Raw genomic sequence first — 20,098 nt, forward strand, 5'->3', positions numbered from 1 at the left:
GAGAAATAGCGGTCGCGACGGCAACACCGACGCCATGTTGGGAGGCTTTAGAATGGGGCGCTGGCTGGCTGGCCGCCCAAAGACCCTTCATTTCAGACTGCAGGACAGCGCGCAGTGCAGCGTACGGTGACCCGATGAGCCCGATTAATTAGCCCGGGTTGCACAAGGGAGACGATTGCCGGTAGACGGTGCAGAGCTGTGAAGAACAGATTGTGCAGGTGTGCGCGTCTCAGTCGACGGCTGCACACTGTGATATTTGGGCCCATAGAACTCTCGCACCGAGTTGATGATGTCACCTCCTTCGCTGACGTCACACTCTCACTCCTATGTACCTCCTTAGCCTGGTGCGGGTCGACGACCGAACTTGTGCGTGGTCGTGGCGACCGATAAAGGACTTCAGACAACGAAGTCGTCTGAATTGTCATTTCTCGTCTCCGCGACGGCTACGTCTACCTCTTCTCATCTCTTCATGTTTCGTCTCCGCGGCGGCTACGTCTACTTCCACTTTTACCGCGACGGCGTCCTCTACATGTTTCTTTTTCATGCCATCGCGCCGGCGGTGCGGCGGCGGGTTCGACTTGGCAGCTCGGGCCTTGGCTCGGAACCTCTGTCCGTGCGTAGCAACCGTTCCTCCGGCGATGTGCCTTTGGCGCGCTCGCCCAGACTTCCTGCGGGTCGGACCTCGGGCACGACAGTGGAGGCACTGGCAGAGGTTCGGGGCTGCGTTGTTCGTGGTAGCTGTTTCCGGCTCGGCAGCTGGTCTCCGGCTCGGCCATTGGTGCTGTGCTCCGGCTGAGGTTCGGCGTCGTACACCTGTACCTTCCGCGCGGCCGCTGCTTTTGGTGGCGCGGCAGCGGTTTTCGCCTCGGCAGCTGGTGCTGTGCTCCGGCTGAGGCTCGGCGCGGTGTCGTACTGTCTTCGCGGATCGGCCGGTGAATGACGACATCGGCTAGGCTAACAGGTCGGGCCGAACAGCTTTCGGGAACCAAGCGGCTTTCAGCGGGTGGGGCCCACTGGGGTGGCACGGGCAGGGAGAGCACCCGTACGCTGCCGGGCAAGTCGGGCTGCGCACCGGTGGACGGGGTGGGGTCCGCGACAGTGGCGGCAGGCGTGCAGGTATCGGCAGAAGCGCACCACGCACCCTTGCTGTTGGTTGTATGCAAAGCAGATGCGAGAGGGAACATTGGCCCCTGGGCGCACAGGGGAGGATTGTGGTCGTGGGGCGCCTCCAATGCCTTTGGCTACGGCCTGCAGCCACAACGGCGAGGAGGCAGCCGTTCCGCCCCATGAATGCCGGTCGGGGGCCGTCTCCCGTGCCTTGCGGAAGGCCTCGTCAAATTTGCGCCATGCAACTCCGAGTCCTGGCGCTGTCAGCTGACTGACCTGGCGCATGTGATCCATCAATCCGGCCGCGGCGCACGGGTGCATTTCCAGATAGACACAGGCAAAACGCAGAAATGCCATGCACCATGCACCGAAGCCGTTTATGGCCCGTGGTGCCCGAGCTGCGGACGCAGGAGGCCATCAATAAGCTGGAAGGATGGGACACCCTCGTCCTGATTCCGCTCGGGACCGTCCAGCAACATGCCCAGCTGGGAGATGTAACGGTCTTCGACGATCCGCTGTCGGATCGCCCCGTTACCGTGTCAGATGTAGGGATGGATACCATGTCCCCCAACCGTTGCGCTGTCGGCGGCGTACCTTCGCTCCCGGACGCTGAGCCTGGAAGCAACTGCGGCAGTGCCGCGGGGTCGCGTTGCGCGATTTCTACCACCTCTGCTGCAGGCGCGGGCGCCGACTCCGCAGCGGCAAGCCCCGGCTCGGCGGCCGCCAGCATCGCCTCGCGCACCGCCTCCGCCACCATGGCACGGATTTGCTGCGCGGTGGGTGTGGAAGCGGCAGCGGCGGCATTAGTGGCGGCGCTGGCGGTCCTTGTGGTTGAGGCGCTGCGCGGCGCCGGCGTAGTGCGCGTTCCGGCCGGGGTAGTCCTTCGTCTGCCCCCGCTCTGCGACCGAGCCTTTGGCATGTTGTCAGCTCCATGAAACAGAAAAGCAAAAACGGGGTCAGCTGACAAACATATATGTGCGTCATTACCTGCTGTATGCTAACGAGAATGGGGCAGCGTGGAGGGACATGAAAAACGTTTTGCCCAGCGAAAATCGAACCGCGTACCTTCGTATTCCAATGCCGTTGACTTTATCACTACACCACCGCACCTCTGCTGCTCCAATGGCTAAAAAGAGTAGGCCGTAGCGGTGGTGAGAGCGGCAAGGTGTTGGGCGATTGCCCGCCACCCGGCCGCCGACGCACAGTGGGCCGATATGCCATTCTAGCGCGACAGGGCCTGAATCTTCGAACGGAACTCTCGGTTTTTCGCGAATAATTCGTGTAAAAAGCGGCCGATCGCAACGAAACTTTCAGTACCCTCGCGATAATTTATTTCAGAGCTATACTCTGTTCCACATCAAGCTTGCAGTCGGAGTTTCTTCGGCAGATCGCTCCCCCGCTCGAATTTGCGTCTTAGATGGGTAGAGATGGGTAGAGGCAACAATGCCAATACATGCAATTAGTTTGACATGATCGACCGGGTGGTCGTTAGACAGGGTCAGACTCAAAAGTCCAACGGGCGAGGGGGCGGATGTCACCGACAAGCATTCCCACAAAATCTCATAAACTTATTCAAACAAGCATTCCCACAAAATCTCGGAAACTTATTCAAAAAAGCATTCCCACAAAATCTCGGAAACATTGCGACAAGGTTACGTGAGGTTTACAAGGCAACAAGTACGGTTTTCGTCCTTAGTCGAATTTCAGATGTAAGGATGATGACAATGCGACATTAAGTAAAATAATACGAGGTAAAATAATCCACTTCGAGATGCTAGCCTTCTGTCGGGCTCACCTGTATCTGGCGTCAGCTACGGCCATGAGAACGACGCTGCAAAAGCCCTTATAGTTGAAGTAGATTGAACCGGTGCCAGCTGGTTTCTGCAAGGCAACATGCTTGCCATCGAGCGCCCCGATGCAGTTTGGCAGTTGCCACAATTCCAAGAAGTCGTCAGCTGATGCATGCCAGTCGTTCAGCGTCGGGGAGCGCAGGCAGAGAGGGGCGAGCCGTTGGTATATGGCCTCGCACACCTCATATATTATCCCTGTCGCTGTGCGTGGGGCGATGCGGTACGACTCCGCAATCGTTTTCATGGCGCCTCCAGCTGCCAGGTATCTGCAACGACAGGAATAGGTAGCTCAACAGTCAGCCGTTTCTAGTTTGATCGGCAACAAACGTCCCACCATTACCTGGTTCGGTTCAGGGCTTGACACTTTGACAGGTGTCAGTAGTTGACCTTAACCCGGCAGGCGGTGGGCCTCACGGTGAAAAAAAAAATAATGACCTGCTTCAAGTCCTCGCCATGGAACACTTTAAATGAAGCATTAAATATGCAAATGACCATTTTTGGTACGACAAATCAGCCTGAAACAGCAAAATTGCTTACCGCAAGGTTAGGGCCAGTCGCTCGTCAGGTGGGATGGGACGTCGCATGTTGGTGACTTCTTTAGCGATGTCGTCCCGCACGAGGCCCAGCAGATAATCAAACTCGGCTGGCGTCAGGCGCAGGTACTGCTGGTGGGCAGCTGGGTCACTGCGCAGCTGGCTGACGAGGTGGCTGAACTCCCCGAGCTCGTCGCGAGCAGCCAGCACCGGCCGCACCCACATGCGGCGTCTTCTGCGCTGACGGAGCTTGATAAGCCGCAGAATCCTGATGCGCTGCAGACGAGCTTCAATGGCATCGTTATCTCCGTCCATGGCTGAAAGCAGACAGCAACTATTAGACACGCAATGGACAAAAGGGCATGCTCATACTTGCAAGGTGATCATAATGTTTGGATGTGTTTGGATGAGGTGGATTTTGATTTTTTCTTAATTTCAGAATTGTGCTATCATAAGTTAACACATTCATATCAAATATGAAATCCAAAGAAATGCAATCACATGCATAGCTGCAGTTTAACTCTTTGACAATGTGATTTTATCCTTGTGTAAAATGATGTAAAGCCAACCATGTCTGATCTGCTCCAGTTTGTAAAACGGGTGCACCTTCTGATGCAGTTTTTCCTACCCTTTACCACCCCAAGAGCCAATTCCTACCATTTGCCCACTGACTGCTGTAGTGGATGAGGCTGACAAGGTTATTCATGAGTTGGAAAGATGCCAGTGCAAAAAGTATCCATTGAATAATTGCTTATCTACAAATCTACAAATGCAAAACAATAGGAAGGAACATTGTCTCCAAGCCATGGCTCTATACACAAAGGACGTTAGGGTGCTGGAAACAGTGCAACGCAGGGCAACAAAGTTGGTTCAAGGCAAGAAGCAGGTGAGCTATGAGGAGAGACTGAACACTCTTGGACTGCTGAGTGTGAAGGAGAGCATGCAGCGAGGCGACCTGATTGAAACTTTAGAGCTGCTGTCAGGGAAGCTGGATGTAGAACCAAGTCAGTTTTTTTGTCAGAAGTCAAGACACTGCAAGAAGAGGACACCAAAGCAAGCTGCAGGTTAAAGGCACAAAAAACAGTTTTTCTCACAAAGGCTGGTAAAGGCGTGGAACAAGCCCCCTGCAGACATAGTTGAGGCACAGTCCACTGTCTTTCAAGAACAGACTGGATAAGTTCATGAAAACTTAAGTGCTATCCACTCTTTTCCAAATTATCCAGTGATGTATGTAGAATGAGATGTGGACACTGAATAGACTGTTTACCCACAGTCCGCAATGCTATACGTATATCTATAAAACACGGAACAAAATCAAAGATGAACATGTTTTCGTAAATATATCACCATGGCGTCATCAGCATCTCTAAATAAAAACAAGATATGCCAAGATAAAAAGATCAGAAGATCAATCAGAAAAACAAAATATGACAACAGTATTGCATAGTAATATCCTTATCTGGTTTAAATTAACAATATCTTGATCATCTAAAAACAATACATGGTAACAAGATAACAATATCATATCATGTTTTAATCAGACATGACAATGACAGTAAATTTGCAGAAATATGTTCATCTTTGACTTTGTTCCATGTCTACCATGTCAATGTGGTTTAACATCTGTTGGAAATGATTGTGCATCAACTGTTCTTACGTATCTACATTAGCCAAGGCCAATGAAGGGAGCTGTATGACCCCTGAAAGCACCCATTCAATAAAGCAATAGCTTTGGACTAAATATCATTTTAGTAATAATTATCAACCCACCACAGCATGGGTGTAGTTTTCCAAAAATCATTGGGGGTGCTCAATAGCTTTCAGAAAGGCACGCCATAGTTTTTGTAGTTTTTTAGCTGTTCTTTTTTACTGTAGCCATCAGGCATCATGCAAGAAATGATGTTAACCCGCGCCCTGGTGGGGTCTGTTTATAACGCGACCTGGTGGGGGGGGGGCTATTTTTTGCCCCCCCTCGTATCTCCGAAACTACTGGACGGATCCGCAAAATTTAAACGGCGATCGAAAGGCCTGTCAAATTTGTCGAAGGAAACCAAATTTCATTGACCTCGGGGTCACCGATGACGTCACAGGTCAGGTCAAAGATGAAATGTTTCACCGTTCACGGGTCTTCTAGGGAATGCGCTATAACACCAAGGAAAACGCATTTTGTCGAGAATCAGCGATAGGGCGTCAGTTGCCTAGTAGATATGCTGCTATTAGAGGTCACTGACAATACCAGGTCAGGTCACAGGTCAGGTCACCAAGGGTCACAGGTCAGGTCACATGAACCCAACTTTACTATGGTTGTGTGATGCATGTTTTATGGACAATTTTTCATTTCCAACTCAATGGTGTTGGTTATAAGACTATCAGGTACGGTTTAGGTCACTTTCTGGTGGAGGTCAGGTCAAGGTCAGGTCAAAAAAGGTCAAATTTGAAAGTTCATAGTTTTGCATATAATGGGTATTGATTCGATGCAGCTCGTCACGGGGAGTCTAATGGTGGTCTTTGTTTTGCGCTACGGGGTCTAGAATTGCTAAAAATTGAGTTTGAAAATTTGACGTCATCAATTTTGAACAGTTTTTTCGCTATAACTTCGCCAAAAAAAGAGGTATCAATCTCAAATTTGGTATGCGGATGGAAGGTGGTAAGGACTATCACATATATTCCGGTTTTTGCGAAATTCAAAAAACTTTTTGGATTTGTCGACTATTATATCCAAAAAATCTATTCTTTGATTTTTGGGGATCAAAATCCAAAAATTTTAAAAATCCGAGATAGCAGTTTTGTAGCCCTGTCGATTCTACAGCTTCTATGTCTTTATCATTTTTCTGTATTTGCAAAGCTATAGGCCTGACAGCTCTTCCCGAGAAACCCTTTTTTGGGTCGAAAACGGCAGAACATGACGTCACTCTGACGTCATTTCCGGCCAACCTATCATAGCCTTTGGAAAAAATTTTGGTCACAATGTGTAAAATTGATGTCCGGGAGGGTACTGAAAGTTTGGTGACGATCGGCGCAGCGGTTCTGGAGATATATAGAAAAGTCTGGAGGGGGGGCAAAAAATAGCCCCCCCCCCCCCCCCACCAGGTCGCGGGTTAAATCGGTTCGAGAGCTTGTTTTTATAGCGCCACTGTAAAACAATTTTGGCTCACCCAATGCATTAACCCGCGCGGGGCTGGGGTCTCCAGCCGAACGCGCGGGGCTGGGGGGGATAAATTTTACCCCCTGTTATCTCCCGAACTAATGGTCCGATTTGGAAAATTCAAACGCCAATCGAAAGATCTCATCACGAATAAGTAAAAACATGTACTTAATTTAAAGTTTGAGGTCAAGGTCAAGGTCAGGTCAAAGGTGCAAATTGCAAGTTTCTACAGTATCGGTCTTGCACCGTATAGTTGTCGAAGAATGGAGTCATGGACTGAGACTGATTGCCCAAAACGTGTTTGGGCCCGACCTTGGCCATAAGTTTGGGAGGCCAGATTTTGTACTGGACCATTTTGAGTCAACTTTGAGAAATACATAACGTACAACGGTGGTAAAATCGTTGCTATAGGTATAACACAGTTTACCCGCTCCGGGTGTGAGGGAGGGATGTGGGGCAATGAGTGCACTGACGTGGCGCCCTCGGAGGGCCGGTATGGGATTAAAGCTCAGCTACACTAAGGGCTTGTGTGGTGCCTTCAGTTATCGGTGGCACCCTCAGAATCACTGGCGTAGGGCCCTCAGAGCCGCCGGTAAGGGAGGCACTGGTGTGGGGCCGTCATGCGGGTGCCGGTGTGGGCGCTTCGCAGTGGCGGCGGAAGGTATTCTAGGATAGGGGTGCAAACGATATTGAAGCGCCCCTTCCCGCTGGGCGCCCCTTACCATATACGCCCCTTACCATAGGCGCCCCTTACCATATAGGGCGGTATTCATTGAAATGAATACCGCCCTTCAACACTGGCAGACGCCCCAGTGGAATGAATGCCGCCCCACAATGCCGATGGCCGTCCCTGCACTGGAAAATCAGTTTCGCCCCTATACAGGCGCCCATAGAAGTTTGCAGAGTGCTATTCCTGGTCATAGACTCATAATCATCTCCCCAGTAAAAAAACGCAAAATACGCCCTAGCACTAGGGGTGTAACCGCCCATACGGACAGTGCAATTTTACAGGCCCCAATCTCGGACCTCCCTTAATTAACATTCATATGTTGCAAACGGCAAACCGCCCCCGATAAATGTTACACAAACTAATTTCCTCTCGCATATCGGCCATCAGGCGCCCCTTTTTGTCGCATGGAGCCTGCAACGCTATAAGCCCTCATATGTTCGTGCTGGCGTTCGGAGGCTATCGCCTTCAAAGATGTCTCCATAAATGTTTCTTTTTCGTCCCACACACAGGCGCCCCTCTTTCGCATGCAGGCGCCCCTCTTCCGCATGGCGCGCTTCTCGAGTGGCTGCGCCCTCCTAGCCTTTATCGCCTGGCAAGATTATATTTCGACAGGGTTGGCAGCATCTGCCTTTGTTTCAGATAAGGATGCCCTCCACTCTTCAGCATACCAAAAGATACTTTTCCCACGTCATTGCCACCCTCTTCGTGTCACAAGTGCCTTTATCAGTTGCGGTGTCGCACTGCTCAGCTTTATGGCTGCCGCACCTCTTAACTTCCCGCCTCCTCTACAGATTTTCGAGGCGCCCCTTTCCATAGCTTTAGGGTGCAGCTGCCCCCCTTGCCCCCCTGCTTCCGCCGCCACTGGCGCTTCGAGGTGCTAGTGTGATTCTCTCAGAGGCGCCGATGAGGGTCCTTACAGGCGTTGCTCCGGGCCCTCATAGACGCTGGTGTAGAGCCGTTACAGACGGGTGTGGGGCCTTTAGAGCTGCTGACGCGAACTCCCTACAAGTCGGCAGGGGGTCTCAGTGACCGGCAAGGGGTCCTTAGGGCTTAGCCCGGCAGAAGAAGTCCTGCGGGGTCCTAAGAGACCGGCATGGTACTGTCAGACGCCGGTAGGGCCCTCAGGGTCACCGTTGTGGGGCCCTCAAGTCATCAGTGGGTGGCCTTTAGATGCACAGGTGTTGGGTGGGTCCTCAGAGCCGCCGATATAGGGCTTTAATAGGCACTGGTGTAGACACTCAGAGTTTGGGGGTGTGAAACCCTCAGAGACACCGGTGTGGGCCCTCATAGGCACCGATGAGGGCCCCACAGTTGCCGTTATGGGGCCCTCAGAAAAATAAGTGTGGGACTATCACAGGTGGGAAAGGAAATGCCCCTAGAACTGTCCCCTCATAGGCCGGTAAGACCTCTCAGAGGCCAGTAAAGGCTGAAGCAGACTCTTTCTGCGTTCAGGAAATCGCATGCGAGAGCCTATTCAAATACACTGTAATTCCTCTCGCATCAACCGCTCGCGGGAGGTGCGTGCGATTGATGCGAGCGTGCTTCCATGTATTTGAATAGGCTCTCGCATGCGATTTCCTGACTGCGTAAAGAGTCTGCTTCAGGTTTAACGGGCCTTTGGAGACCACCGAGGTGTCCTTAAAAGCCGCGAGAGGCCCTCAGAAGTCGGCGTGGGGCCCTTATGGAGACCTTAGTATGGCTATTTAGGGCCCATGAGGTGCTCTAACGAGCCCCACGGGGCCCTTCTGAGTAGAAATATAGCCATTGTTAACCATCAGCGGTCAAATGGCGCCGCAGGGCCTCTCGGACCCGAGGCTCCCTTTGAACTCGATGGGGGGGGGGGGAGGGGGTACGTGTCCCCTTAGACCCCTAGCTATGCCACTGTTTCATATGCATCATGTCAGGTATTTTAGGCTCGCCCCCCCCCCCAAACTTGAAAATCGTTCCCCGGCCCCTGATAATATCAGATGTAATGTTAACTCAAATGTCATGTATCTTACTTTGTGGTGATTTATTCAATGTATATTCTCTTAGTCACTGAATTGAGTAAGCATAGTATTTGCATGATTCACTGGGCTCATTACGGTACTAGGAGATGGACATTATGATTATTGAGGGCCTTGAGTCAGCTGGGAATGTTTTGAGGAGGCTGGGGGTGCTTTAAGAAGGCAGGGGGTGCTGAGCTCAGGATTGGGGGTGCTTGAGCACCCACAAAGAGATATAAAGTTACGCTTATGCACCACAGATAAAACAACATACAATGGCGTACTCCAACCTTTGATATTTGTTTTAACCTTTAATACCACGTTTTGGCGTTAAAAAGATAGTGGCATCACTAGCGAACGATGGCACAGGCAAGCTATCATTAATACATATCGATAATATATAATATGCAGAAAACTCGCGAAAACTCAAACGCCACAAACCTCAAAACACATCTGCGTCCGGTTGCCGGTGGGCTGGAATGCCGGTTGTCGAGAGTCGCCCAGTTCCTCGGCGTGACGTAATTATGACGTCAGCAATGTGAAAGCAAATTCATCGGTGTTGCTAGGAGTTGCTCGCGTGCTGCCACCGGTTGCCCGGCGATCGGTTGCCCAGAGTCGCCGAGCAACCGATTGCTGAGAGTTGCCGGCGGAAGTTGCCCGTGTACAACGGCCTTAAAAATGCAAGAGCTGTATATACAGAAATCACGCACTGCCTTCAGCAAGGCACTTCGGCTGCAAACTTGAAACGGAACAGAGTATAACCTGAAAATTTCATGACCCTGACCTTAATGATCTTTGACCTGTGACCTTCTTTCGAGATCATGTTTGGCCGGAATCGATTCAGCGTATGTCGGCTCGCATTAGCCGCGAGTTTGCAGTCTTTTCGTGGTTTAAAGCGTTCAAGCATGGGGTATTATGCTGCTCTCATGCATTAGGGTGGGTGTCAAGGTCGCCGGAAGGTCAGGTAAGGTCATTGACCTTTGATGACCTTGGTTCAATTTCTCGAGTTTTACATGTTTCTAGGCTAGTTTTTGGAGCTGAATTCGAATCTAGCAACCATTTGAACATTTACTATGTAGCTTTGGTGCCTTCGTAACATGTTACGAAGCTGTCAGAGGCGGTTGCCACCTACTACAAATACCCGGCAAAACCCTTACTGGTTGACCTGACCTGACCTGACCCGACCTGGCCTAAATGTATGAAGACATTATATATGATCATAAATAACATTATATTCGTGATCAGCACCAAAAAAAAAAAAACATAGCAGCCACCCTTTACGACGTTCTAACAGGTCCCGATTTTCCCGACTTTTGGGTCATTGACCTGACCTGGAAGATCAACCGATGAGCTAGGACCTTACAAATGGGTATCATCAGTTTCCTCTTGTCACGGGCAACACGCTCGTCTTTTCCGCGAAGCTCTAGCTCGACCAGGGGCGAAACGGCAGGGGGGTTCAACGGACCTCTTCTATACGTTTGCGGCTGGAAAAACACCACTAGGGGCGAGGGTTAAGCCAAAACTGAGGGCTTATTTCAGAAAGACCGGTAAAAGAGCAATTGAATGCACTTTTCCGCGACGATGTAGCTCTATTGGTCCCCGAGGTACGGGCTGGTGTTTCGAGAAATGTTGTTATATGCAACATTTTACCTTTGATGACCTCTGGTGACGTGACCTTTGACCTGACCTAGAAATGACTAATTACTCTATCTGGAATTTGGAGCGCTCTTTCGAATGCCACTTACAACGTGTCGCTATGTGGCCCAGGAGCCGAGTTAGAAGGGGAGTGTTCAATCAACACCTCCCGGCCCGGCGCGTTTGACCCCGAGCACCGGTCAGGCGCGGGTTGATGTTTGGCTGCTACATCCAAAGTCGCAAAAAGTCGCAAGAAATGACTGTTGGATCTTGTAGTGCAATGACTCATTGACATGTAGCGAGATTTTCGAAGCGGTACATTGCGGTACTTTTTTTAAACGTCTATTTGTGTGTGACATCAATTATGTGAAATTATATTTTCGTCTTTAAATCTTTGTGGTACAAATACATCATAACCAAGTAAGAGTTCGCCATTTTCATGTGGTTATGTGTGTTCTGCAGACCCGGAGCTATCGTTTGATGTATATAAATGTGGAATTCCTCCTCAAATTGTGATTGTTTTCGTGGATCAAAGATACGCTGTTGAAGAGTGCGGGGGACGAGTTCGGTCCAAACGATTCCGAAGTTCTTGTTTAAGCTGAGTTTTCGCCATGAAATAGCAATTGTGTTGGAAAACAAAGACCACAGCATTGTAGTATGATCATTTTTGAACAAATTGGTATAGGTTTTATTGCACATCCACAAAGTTCGATTTTTTTACCCATGTCGTGCTAGACCTGGCGATCGGCCCTGTGTCGGTCGCCCTATTACGGTCGGATATACCATAAGTGGCACTACAACCGTGATAGAGCACAGTCAGCAGAGTACAGTCAGTGCACATTTTGGAAACGGTTTGCATGATCCGAACTAGTACGGTTGCATAGTTTAATTTCGACAATGACTTTATCGAATTATCTCGGCCACCATCCCCGTCGCCCCTCAATTGTCCTTCCGCCCTTTCTTGCCGCTAGCGCTTGGAGGCGCGATCACCAGGCCGCGTGACGGCCACGCGGCCGCAGTCGGTCGTATTGGATCGTGACAGACACCGACGTACGTTCTTTGATGACGACGGCGGCGTCTGGCGGCGGGCGGCCGTTGTTTACCGCCTCGAAGAGTCAGGTGCAACGATGGCGGCGCACCTTCCGCTCCGAAACGCCAGATGACGTCCTTTAGTCACTCGTTGTGTCACTCTGAGGGCAGAGAGTTGTCATCAGCGGGGCGCTGCACAGTTGTCCATTGGTTGACCCTGAGCTACGCTTTCTACGAAACCATCGCAGTGGTTCGCTAGTTTTTTGGCCCGTGAGCTGTTTCTTGCATGTGCACTTAAAGGCGATGATGCACGACGCTGTTTACGACACTATGGCAGCTGGATGTTTGGCTCTGACCGTGAGCTGTTTCTTAAACGTGTACTTTAAGGCGGTGATGCATCTCACGCTGTAACGCTGAAGCGATGTAATGTTTTATTGGAGTCTGGCTGGACAAACGGCGCTGTGGCTCAGATCGTGAGCTGCTCCTCAAATGGATGCGTCCTGAATCGATGATGGTGATACCCTGAAATTCCATGGCCTTACGTTGTGTGAGGAAACAGCACGGTTTGCGAAACGGGTAATCTGAGGACGGAGTGGTCTGGCGGTGAGGCACCATTCTCGGCGCACCCGTACCTTTACGGCGGACCTGCCGATATGAATAGGTATTCAATATTCATGCTCCCAAGAATCCCACACAGCAGTCAGCCAGCAGCATCTGGAGCTGCAGCTGCGCCCGGACTTTGGGAGATCTATGGTTCCTGACTTGATATAGTTGCCAACTGTGGACTGTGATGCAGGACACTTCATCTCAAATACCGCCCTGACTCCACCATCACTGTCCCGAATCACTGCATCAGGGATGGCACCAAAGATAGCCCACTCCTTTTTCAGGAACAGTCCAGCACCTGAACACTTCTAACCAAGGTGGGTTTGTTGCTACACCTGCAATAACTCTTGCCTCAAGGGTATTGCCCCTCTTTGTTGCAGCTGTGCCCTTGAACTTGGTTGCACATCAGATGGACTCCACAAGGGAACCATTTGCAGTACGGCACTGTGCCACCTCATACAGTCGGGATGCAGTCACTCTGCCGAAGCACACGTGGTGCCACATGGGAGAGTCTTATTGCTGTTGTGACCTTACCTCACTGGCATTGTGTAATGGGGGGGGGGGGCTGTCGGAGCCGGGACGTCGCCAGCCTTTACCCGGACTGCCATCCGGGCCACTGTCATCTACACTAATTGAACTAAACTATGCATCGTGGTTCAGGTGAATAACTCCGCCATTTTGGGGCACACGCGGTTGGAAGTGTACCCTCGTGGGTTTGGAGATAAGCTCCTGAGCCTGACGACTAAACTACAGTACCGAATGAATCAGACTCCGCTCAACGTCCGTTCTTCTCCGACCCAACCCGTCTCCAAAGGCATCTGGTCAATTCAAACCCCATTTATTGTAAATGGCCGAACGATAGGTATAAAGGACTGCGTGAGTTAACATTCCGAAACGACGATGACTTTCCAAACACCGCAAATTTCTACCCTAACACGACCCTAACGGTTTCCGACGCGCGAAGCTACCTACGAACCTCCACCCCGGTGCTCCTATCCCAACTAAGGGATGTGCTTTGAGCCCAGCTACAATCCCTGCGTGACAGGAACCTACCTCGAGCCAGGTGAGCCAGCAGCAGAGAGCAGTCGGGGGCTCGATGTCCGTGCCGGACGGCAGCCAGACACCAAGAACCCCGATCTCCTCTCCCCTGCTTTCGTCTCGTCCCTCGCCCGAGTATGCCACGCCCACATCAGCCGCCTCGAGGCCCAAGATGGCGGCCGATGTGCCCGTGCGGCTCCCGACGCGCTTGCCTCCTTTCCAACCCCTACCTAAATACCCCACGCGTACAATTTTAACAAGACACAATCATAGCGACTAAGCTGGGACGCTCCCGCTCCCCTACATATTACCCCTCTCCGGCCGGGGGAAAAATTTCCTTACTTTCCGGGAGGGGGGCATTAAGTCCATGTGTTCTCACATACTTCTGCGACTGTGCGCGCCTTCGCGGCGTCGTGCTCCTGCGCTGTGCCGCTTGCGCTTTCGCGGCATTTGCGAGCGTGTCCGCGGTGGCTCTGCTACTTTTCTACTCTTTCTCTCTCCTCTCTTCTCTTCTCTTCTCTTCGGTGTTGTGCGTCTCCGTGGATTGCGCGTACCCGCACGGCATGGCGCGCGACTCCGCGGCAGCTACATCTACTTCTTCTCATCTCTTCATGTCTCATCTTCGCGACGGCTACTGGCCACGTGGGCCGGCCCGTGGCGACGAGCGAGAAATAGCGGCCGCGACGGCAAAACGACGCCATGTTGGGAGGCTTTAGAATGGGGCGCTGGCTGGCTGGCCACCCAAAGACCCTTAATTTCAGACTGCAGGACAGCCCGCAGCGCAGCGTACGGTGACCCGATGAGCCCGATTAATTAGCCCGGGTTGCACAAGGGAGACGATTACCGGTAGACGGTGCAGAGCTGTGAAGAACAGATTGTGCAGATGTGCGCGTCTCAGTCGACGGCTGCACACTGCGATATTTGGGCCCATAGGACTCTCGCACCGAGTTGATGACGTCACCTCCTTCGCTGACGTCACCTCCTTCGCTGACGTCACACTCTCACTCCTATGTACCTCCTTAGCCTGGTGCGGGTCGACGTCCGAACTTGTGCGTGGCCGAGGCGACCGATAAAGGACTTCAGGCAACGAAGTCGTCTGAATGGTCATTTCTCGTCTCCGCGGCGGCTACGTCTACCTCTTCTCATCTCTTCATGTTTCGTCTCCGCGGCGGCTACGTCTACTTCCACTTTTACCGCGACGGCGTCCTCTACATGTTTCTTCTTCATGCCATCGCGCCGGCGGTGCGGCGGCGGGTTTGACTTGGCAGCTCGGGCCTTGGCTCGGAACCTCTGTCCGTGCGCGGCAACCGTTCCTTTGGCGATGTGCCTTTGGCGCGCTCGCCCAGACTTCCTGCGGGTCGGACCTCGGGCACGACAGTGGATGCACTGGCAGAGGCTCGGGGCTGCGTTGTTCGTGGTAGCTGTTTCCGGCTCGGCAGCTGGTCTCCGGCTCGGCCACTGGTGCTGTGCTCCGGCTGAGGTTCGGCGTCGTAGCTAGGACCCTGGTGCGTTTTGTACGCCCCGCGCTGCAGCTAGTGGCAGCGGTTTCCGGCTCGGCTGCTAGTGCCTTGGCGGGGAAACCGTGGCGTGTCGCGCTCGGGTCTTGGGGCTGCAGCTGGGCGCCTGATGCGGTCAGTGTCTCCGGGCGCGGTCGCCGTATCGCAGTACTGCAGCTGTGCGGTTGGTACGGTAGTTGCGCTGTGCCTCCGGGGTAGCAGCTCTACCGGTGGCGCTGCCCTCGATGCCGACGACGTGCCGCCCGATGGCAGAACCCGCTAGTCATTGTGGATGTCGCCACTTGAAGTCGGTCGGCGCCGAGCCGTCGTCGCAGCGCCTCAGAAGTGTGTGGCTGGCCAGTCAGCAGCATGCTGGGAGATTACCTCAGCCGGATGGCTAGCCGCGCCTCGTTCCGGCGTACGCCATGGCTGACCTCTAATGGTTGTTGACTGCCGCCGAGTAGCTGGTCATTGCCCGCCTGCCAGCACTGTTGGCTGCCGCCGAGCAGTAGGTCACTGCCAACCTGCCAGCACACTAGAGACACGTATAGATATCTTTCCAATACCGTCCACCCACACACACACACATACACACATACATACGCAAACACTGGTACATTACACACAAAACCCGAATACATGCATGCCCATATACACACACATCACATTATAATTACCGCATCCAAGCATTTCTTCTGCAAGGTTGGCTGACCGCCGTTTTGGAGCCGGTCACAATTGTTATGTGTAGCAAATGTTATGTGCCACATGCACCCGTTCCTCTTCGTCCTCCGTGCACTACACAGTCGTGGTACACTTCAGTTTTTATTGCTCCTCGCTCGGCGCTCCGCCGCAGACTGACGCCCGCCCGGCGCCGCGACCCGACCGCCGGTCTGCGGCCGGTCGGTCGTCCCGGGCGGTGACGTCACAGAGTGGCCAGTGTGCGGGCCTAAAAGGTACGGGTCTGCCCCCACAACACTCCTCCCCCCCTAAATGAAAACGCGACACTTCACAGAAAATGGCCACAACTCAACACAACAACGGCGCAACACTTACAGGCACACCCTGCAGGTTGCGCTGCCATATGCCAGAGTTCGGCAACACGAACATCACAGAGTCTTAACACAAAACACCACCCGCTCGAGACACATCAGCGACACGATTACCAAACTTCGGCACCGCGACTACAACAGAATCCCAACATAACACCACACACTCGCGGCGTCTCAGCGACAACAGAACAACACCGAGCGCGACCGCCGTGACTCCGTCGCACCGCTCCCATCAGGGCACCGCATCGCTCGCGACGCGTTGACCCGACGATGCCGCACGCCTACCCGCACTGCAGCCACCACGGCAGCCTGTCGCTGACCCGGCGGTAGCCATCCTTGGTGAGGTGCACGCCGTCAGTTCTGAACATCCCCTTATCCACCCGATACACATCTCGGGGCTTACCCTGATACATGACTGCCCCTCTCTGCCTGGTGCACAGACGACGGCCCACCGCCACCAGCTTACCGAGCTTCCGCCCTGACGATACGTCGCCCTGTTCTCGCAGCATTTCGGCGAAGTGCCGTTCCAGCTTCCAGGCCTGCGTGTCCTCCCACACGCTCTGTCAGTCGACGCGGAGTCGCGGGGTGGGTCCCATGATGTAGACCTCGTACTGCGTGCGCAGGGACGCCACCATACGCTCGATGCGACCATCCAGGTTTTGGGAGAGTCCCTCCCAGACCGGCGGGTTCCTCGGGTAGGCGTCGTTTCCTCCGAGCCAGATCACGACGGCCGTAGGCGTATGCCCCATCGCCGCCGCGGACCGGGTCCAGGCGTTCACTCGAGTCTGAAGGGACCAGCTCATTTCGGCCCAGGTTCCGCCGCACACGGCCCAGGTCTCGAGGGACCACGTTGGGTCCCTGGTCCGAAACCGGCCGTGGTACACCATCGAATCACCCACCAGTAGGACGCTCTTGACCCTTGCCACTGGTGAGTCCGGCATGTGTCTGGGGTAAAAGATTCGTACCGTCACGGTATGGCCTTATGTAGCATTTTCACATTGATCTGCAGGCAGATGCAACTATGTAGCATCTGCAAATTCGATGCAGATTGCTACATAAGGTGCAGATGCTACCTTATGTAGCAAATGCAGATGCAGATGAATATGCAGGTGCTACTATGTAGCATTTTTTGTGCTACATAAGGACTCGGAGCAGATGTGCTACATAAGGGATTGTCAGCCCGGGCGATGCCAGGGTGATATGTCAGGTTATGCTACATAAGCGCATCTGATGCTCGTTTTGCTACATAGTCAGACTGCTACATGATGGTAACTTCAGATGTGCAGTTGGATCAGGCCTACAAGCAGATTGCTACATAACGGACTTATAATTTTTCAGCGATTTAGCCATCTGCCTCTGCTTTGCTACATAGTGGGCTTAATTTTTCAGCGATTCGGCCATCTGCCTCTGCTTTGCTATATAGTGGACTTAGTCGAAAAAGTACCATGGCAGATTGCTACATAGCGGACTTGGACGAAATGAAGCCTCGGCAGATGCTACTTATGGGACTTGTATTATACTGACGTGTATTGAACGTTTGGTACCGTCTTTGTTGTACTGCATGTATTGACGTGTATGGTATTGACAGTATTGTATTGATGTGTGCCTCAACATATGTTCGACCAGGCATCGAGCGACTGCCGTGTCGACCGCACGGCCTCCGCAACACGATGCCGGGCGGCTGCCGCTCACTAGCGCTCTTGCGGTACTGGAAACCGATACGGCCCGGGCGGCGGCCAGCCGGCCGCCTGCCGACTAGCGCTTTTATGCAAGTAATCTACTGGGGATGTCTGAGGCAGCGCTGGACCTGTTGGGCCCTTATTGGCCCTGCTGGCCCCTTAGGGACCTCTTAAGGGCCCTGTGGGGCCCTTATATAGCGTGCGGTCTTGAACCGTGTAGCACATGGGATACCTCTGGTGTGTATATATATGTGCCACTCGCGGCCCACCTCTGTTGTCACCGTCGTCCCCTCTCACTGACTGACGTCTCCTCTCTCTCTCTCTCTCTCTCTCTCTCTCTCTCTCTCTCTCTCTCTCTCTCTCTCTCTCTCTCTCTCTCTCTCTCTCTCTCTCTCTCTCTCTCTCTCTCTCTCTCTCTCTCTCTCTCTCTCTCTCTCTCTCTCTCTCTCTCTCTCTCTCTCTCTCTCTCTCTCTCTCTCTCTCTTCTTGCACCTCACCCGCCGCCCCCCTAGCCCGCGCCCCGTAGGGGGGGGCCGAAACGGCCCCCTCCTGTCCTTTTCGGTCGATATCTCCTAAACGGCTGGAGATATCGCCACCAAACTTTCAGGACCCCTCCGGGCATCAATTTTACACATTGTGACCAAAAAATTTTCCAGAGGCTGTGATAGGTTGGCCACAAATGACGTCAGAGTGACGTCATGTTCTGTCATTTTCGACCGAAAAAAGACCTTCGCGAGAAGACCTGTCAGGCCTACAGCTTTGAAGATACAGAAAAATGATCAAGACATAAAAGGTGTAGAATTGACAGGGCTACAAAACTGCTATCTCGAATTTTTGAAATTTTTGAGTTTTGATCCCCCAAAATCAAAAAAGCATTTTTTTGGATATATTAGCAAAAAAATCCCAAAAGTTTTTTGAGTTTCGAAAAAATCGGAATATATGTGATAGTACCTACCATCTTCTATCTACATACCAAATTTCAGATCGATACCTCGTTTTTTGGCCAAGTTATAGCGAAAAAACTGTTCAAAAATGATGACGTCAAATTTTCAAACTCAATTTTTGGCAATTCTAGAACTCGTAGAGCAAAACAAAGACCACCATTAGACTCCCCGTGACGAGCTGCATCGAATGGATACCCATTTTATGCAAAAATATCAACTTTGAAATTTGACCTAATTTGACCTGACCTTGACCTGACCTTCACCAAAACGTGACCTAGGCTGGCCCCAAAGGCTGCCTAACCCACATAATCGCATTTGTCATGTAAAATGGACCATAAAACATGTATCACACGACACATTCATATTGTGACCCCCGGTGACCTGACCTCGCTGTGACCTGACCTGGTATCAGTGACCTCAGATAGCAAAGTATGTGTTTGACGAACAATATACCATCGATGGTTTTCAATAAATTACCAATTTACTCGATTTCACAGCACATTTCTTGAATTGCCTGTGAACGGTGAAAATCTGACCTTTGACCTGACCTGTGACGTCATCGGTTTGACCTAGGTCAATGAAATTTGGTCACAAGGTAGTTCCCGGGTAGGGCTATCAAACGCCGTTTGAATTTTGAAAATCGGCCGGTAACTTTCCGAGATCTTAGGGGGGGGGCCGAAACGGCCCCCCCCCTACGGGTGGTAGGGTCCGCCGGTAGCCCTACGGGGCGCGGGCTAGGGGAACGGCGGCGCAGGCGGGTCGATCGGAGGGTCGACTCGCCCGACAGCCCGGATGTAATCCACCACCAACGTCGCCGGTCCGCCGAGGACGCCCCCTAGGCTCGGGTCGAGTCCCCAGCGGCGGCGTGGCGCAGCTTCGTATGCCGGACAGTCGGTCAGCAGGTGGGCCGCGCTGTCCGGCTCGCCGCACGCAGGACAGGTCGCGTCCGCCGCCAGGCCTAGGCGGTGGACGACGTCCCGCGTGAGCGGCGACGCGCCCGTCCGCAACTGGGAGAGGGTGCACGCCTCCCAGCGGGACAGGTCGTTGTGTCCTGGTGTGGGCGCCGGATGGGGGTGGGACGCTCTTGTTCTCGCGTCGACCATCGTTCCTATCCGGCGCCCGATCGCGCTTCTAGCGCTCGCGAGGTCGATTGGGACATCCGGCTGTTCCGCAGCGGCCGCTTCTCCAGCCAGCTGGTCGGCGTACTCATTCCCTTCCAGACCCGCATGTCCTGGCACCCACTGGAAGGTGGCAGTGGTGCCTCGCTCGCTG

At 52.8% G+C, this 20,098-nt stretch overlaps 1 protein-coding gene across 1 annotated transcript; it reads right to left on the reverse strand.

The window, feature by feature from the left end:
* Positions 1–2,802: 2,802 nt before the first annotated feature.
* LOC122364037 (protein ANTAGONIST OF LIKE HETEROCHROMATIN PROTEIN 1-like) lies at positions 2,803–10,061 on the reverse strand. The gene is made up of 3 exons (XM_043334050.1): positions 9,792–10,061; positions 3,495–3,807; positions 2,803–3,223 (listed from the first exon to the last, which is right to left on the reverse strand). Exons 2-3 carry the CDS (start codon positions 3,803–3,805, stop codon positions 2,899–2,901), a joined length of 636 nt encoding a protein of 211 aa, XP_043189985.1. The 5' UTR covers positions 3,806–3,807; positions 9,792–10,061; the 3' UTR covers positions 2,803–2,898.
* Positions 10,062–20,098: the final 10,037 nt, after the last annotated feature.

This window comes from Amphibalanus amphitrite, unplaced genomic scaffold (assembly GCF_019059575.1).
Source record: "Amphibalanus amphitrite isolate SeventyFive unplaced genomic scaffold, NRLGWU_Aamphi_draft 000653F_arrow, whole genome shotgun sequence".
NCBI classification, from domain to species: Eukaryota; Metazoa; Arthropoda; class Thecostraca; order Balanomorpha; family Balanidae; genus Amphibalanus; species Amphibalanus amphitrite.

Bases quoted from the DNA above. Each gene is read 5' to 3' on its own strand.
- LOC122364037 (XM_043334050.1), bottom strand. From the start codon at position 3,805: ATGGACGGAGATAACGATGCCATTGAAGCTCGTCTGCAGCGCATCAGG. The intron at 3,224-3,494 runs GTAAGCAATTTT...CTGTCGTTGCAG, and splicing joins CGACTGGCCCTAACCTTGCG to ATACCTGGCAGCTGGAGGCG.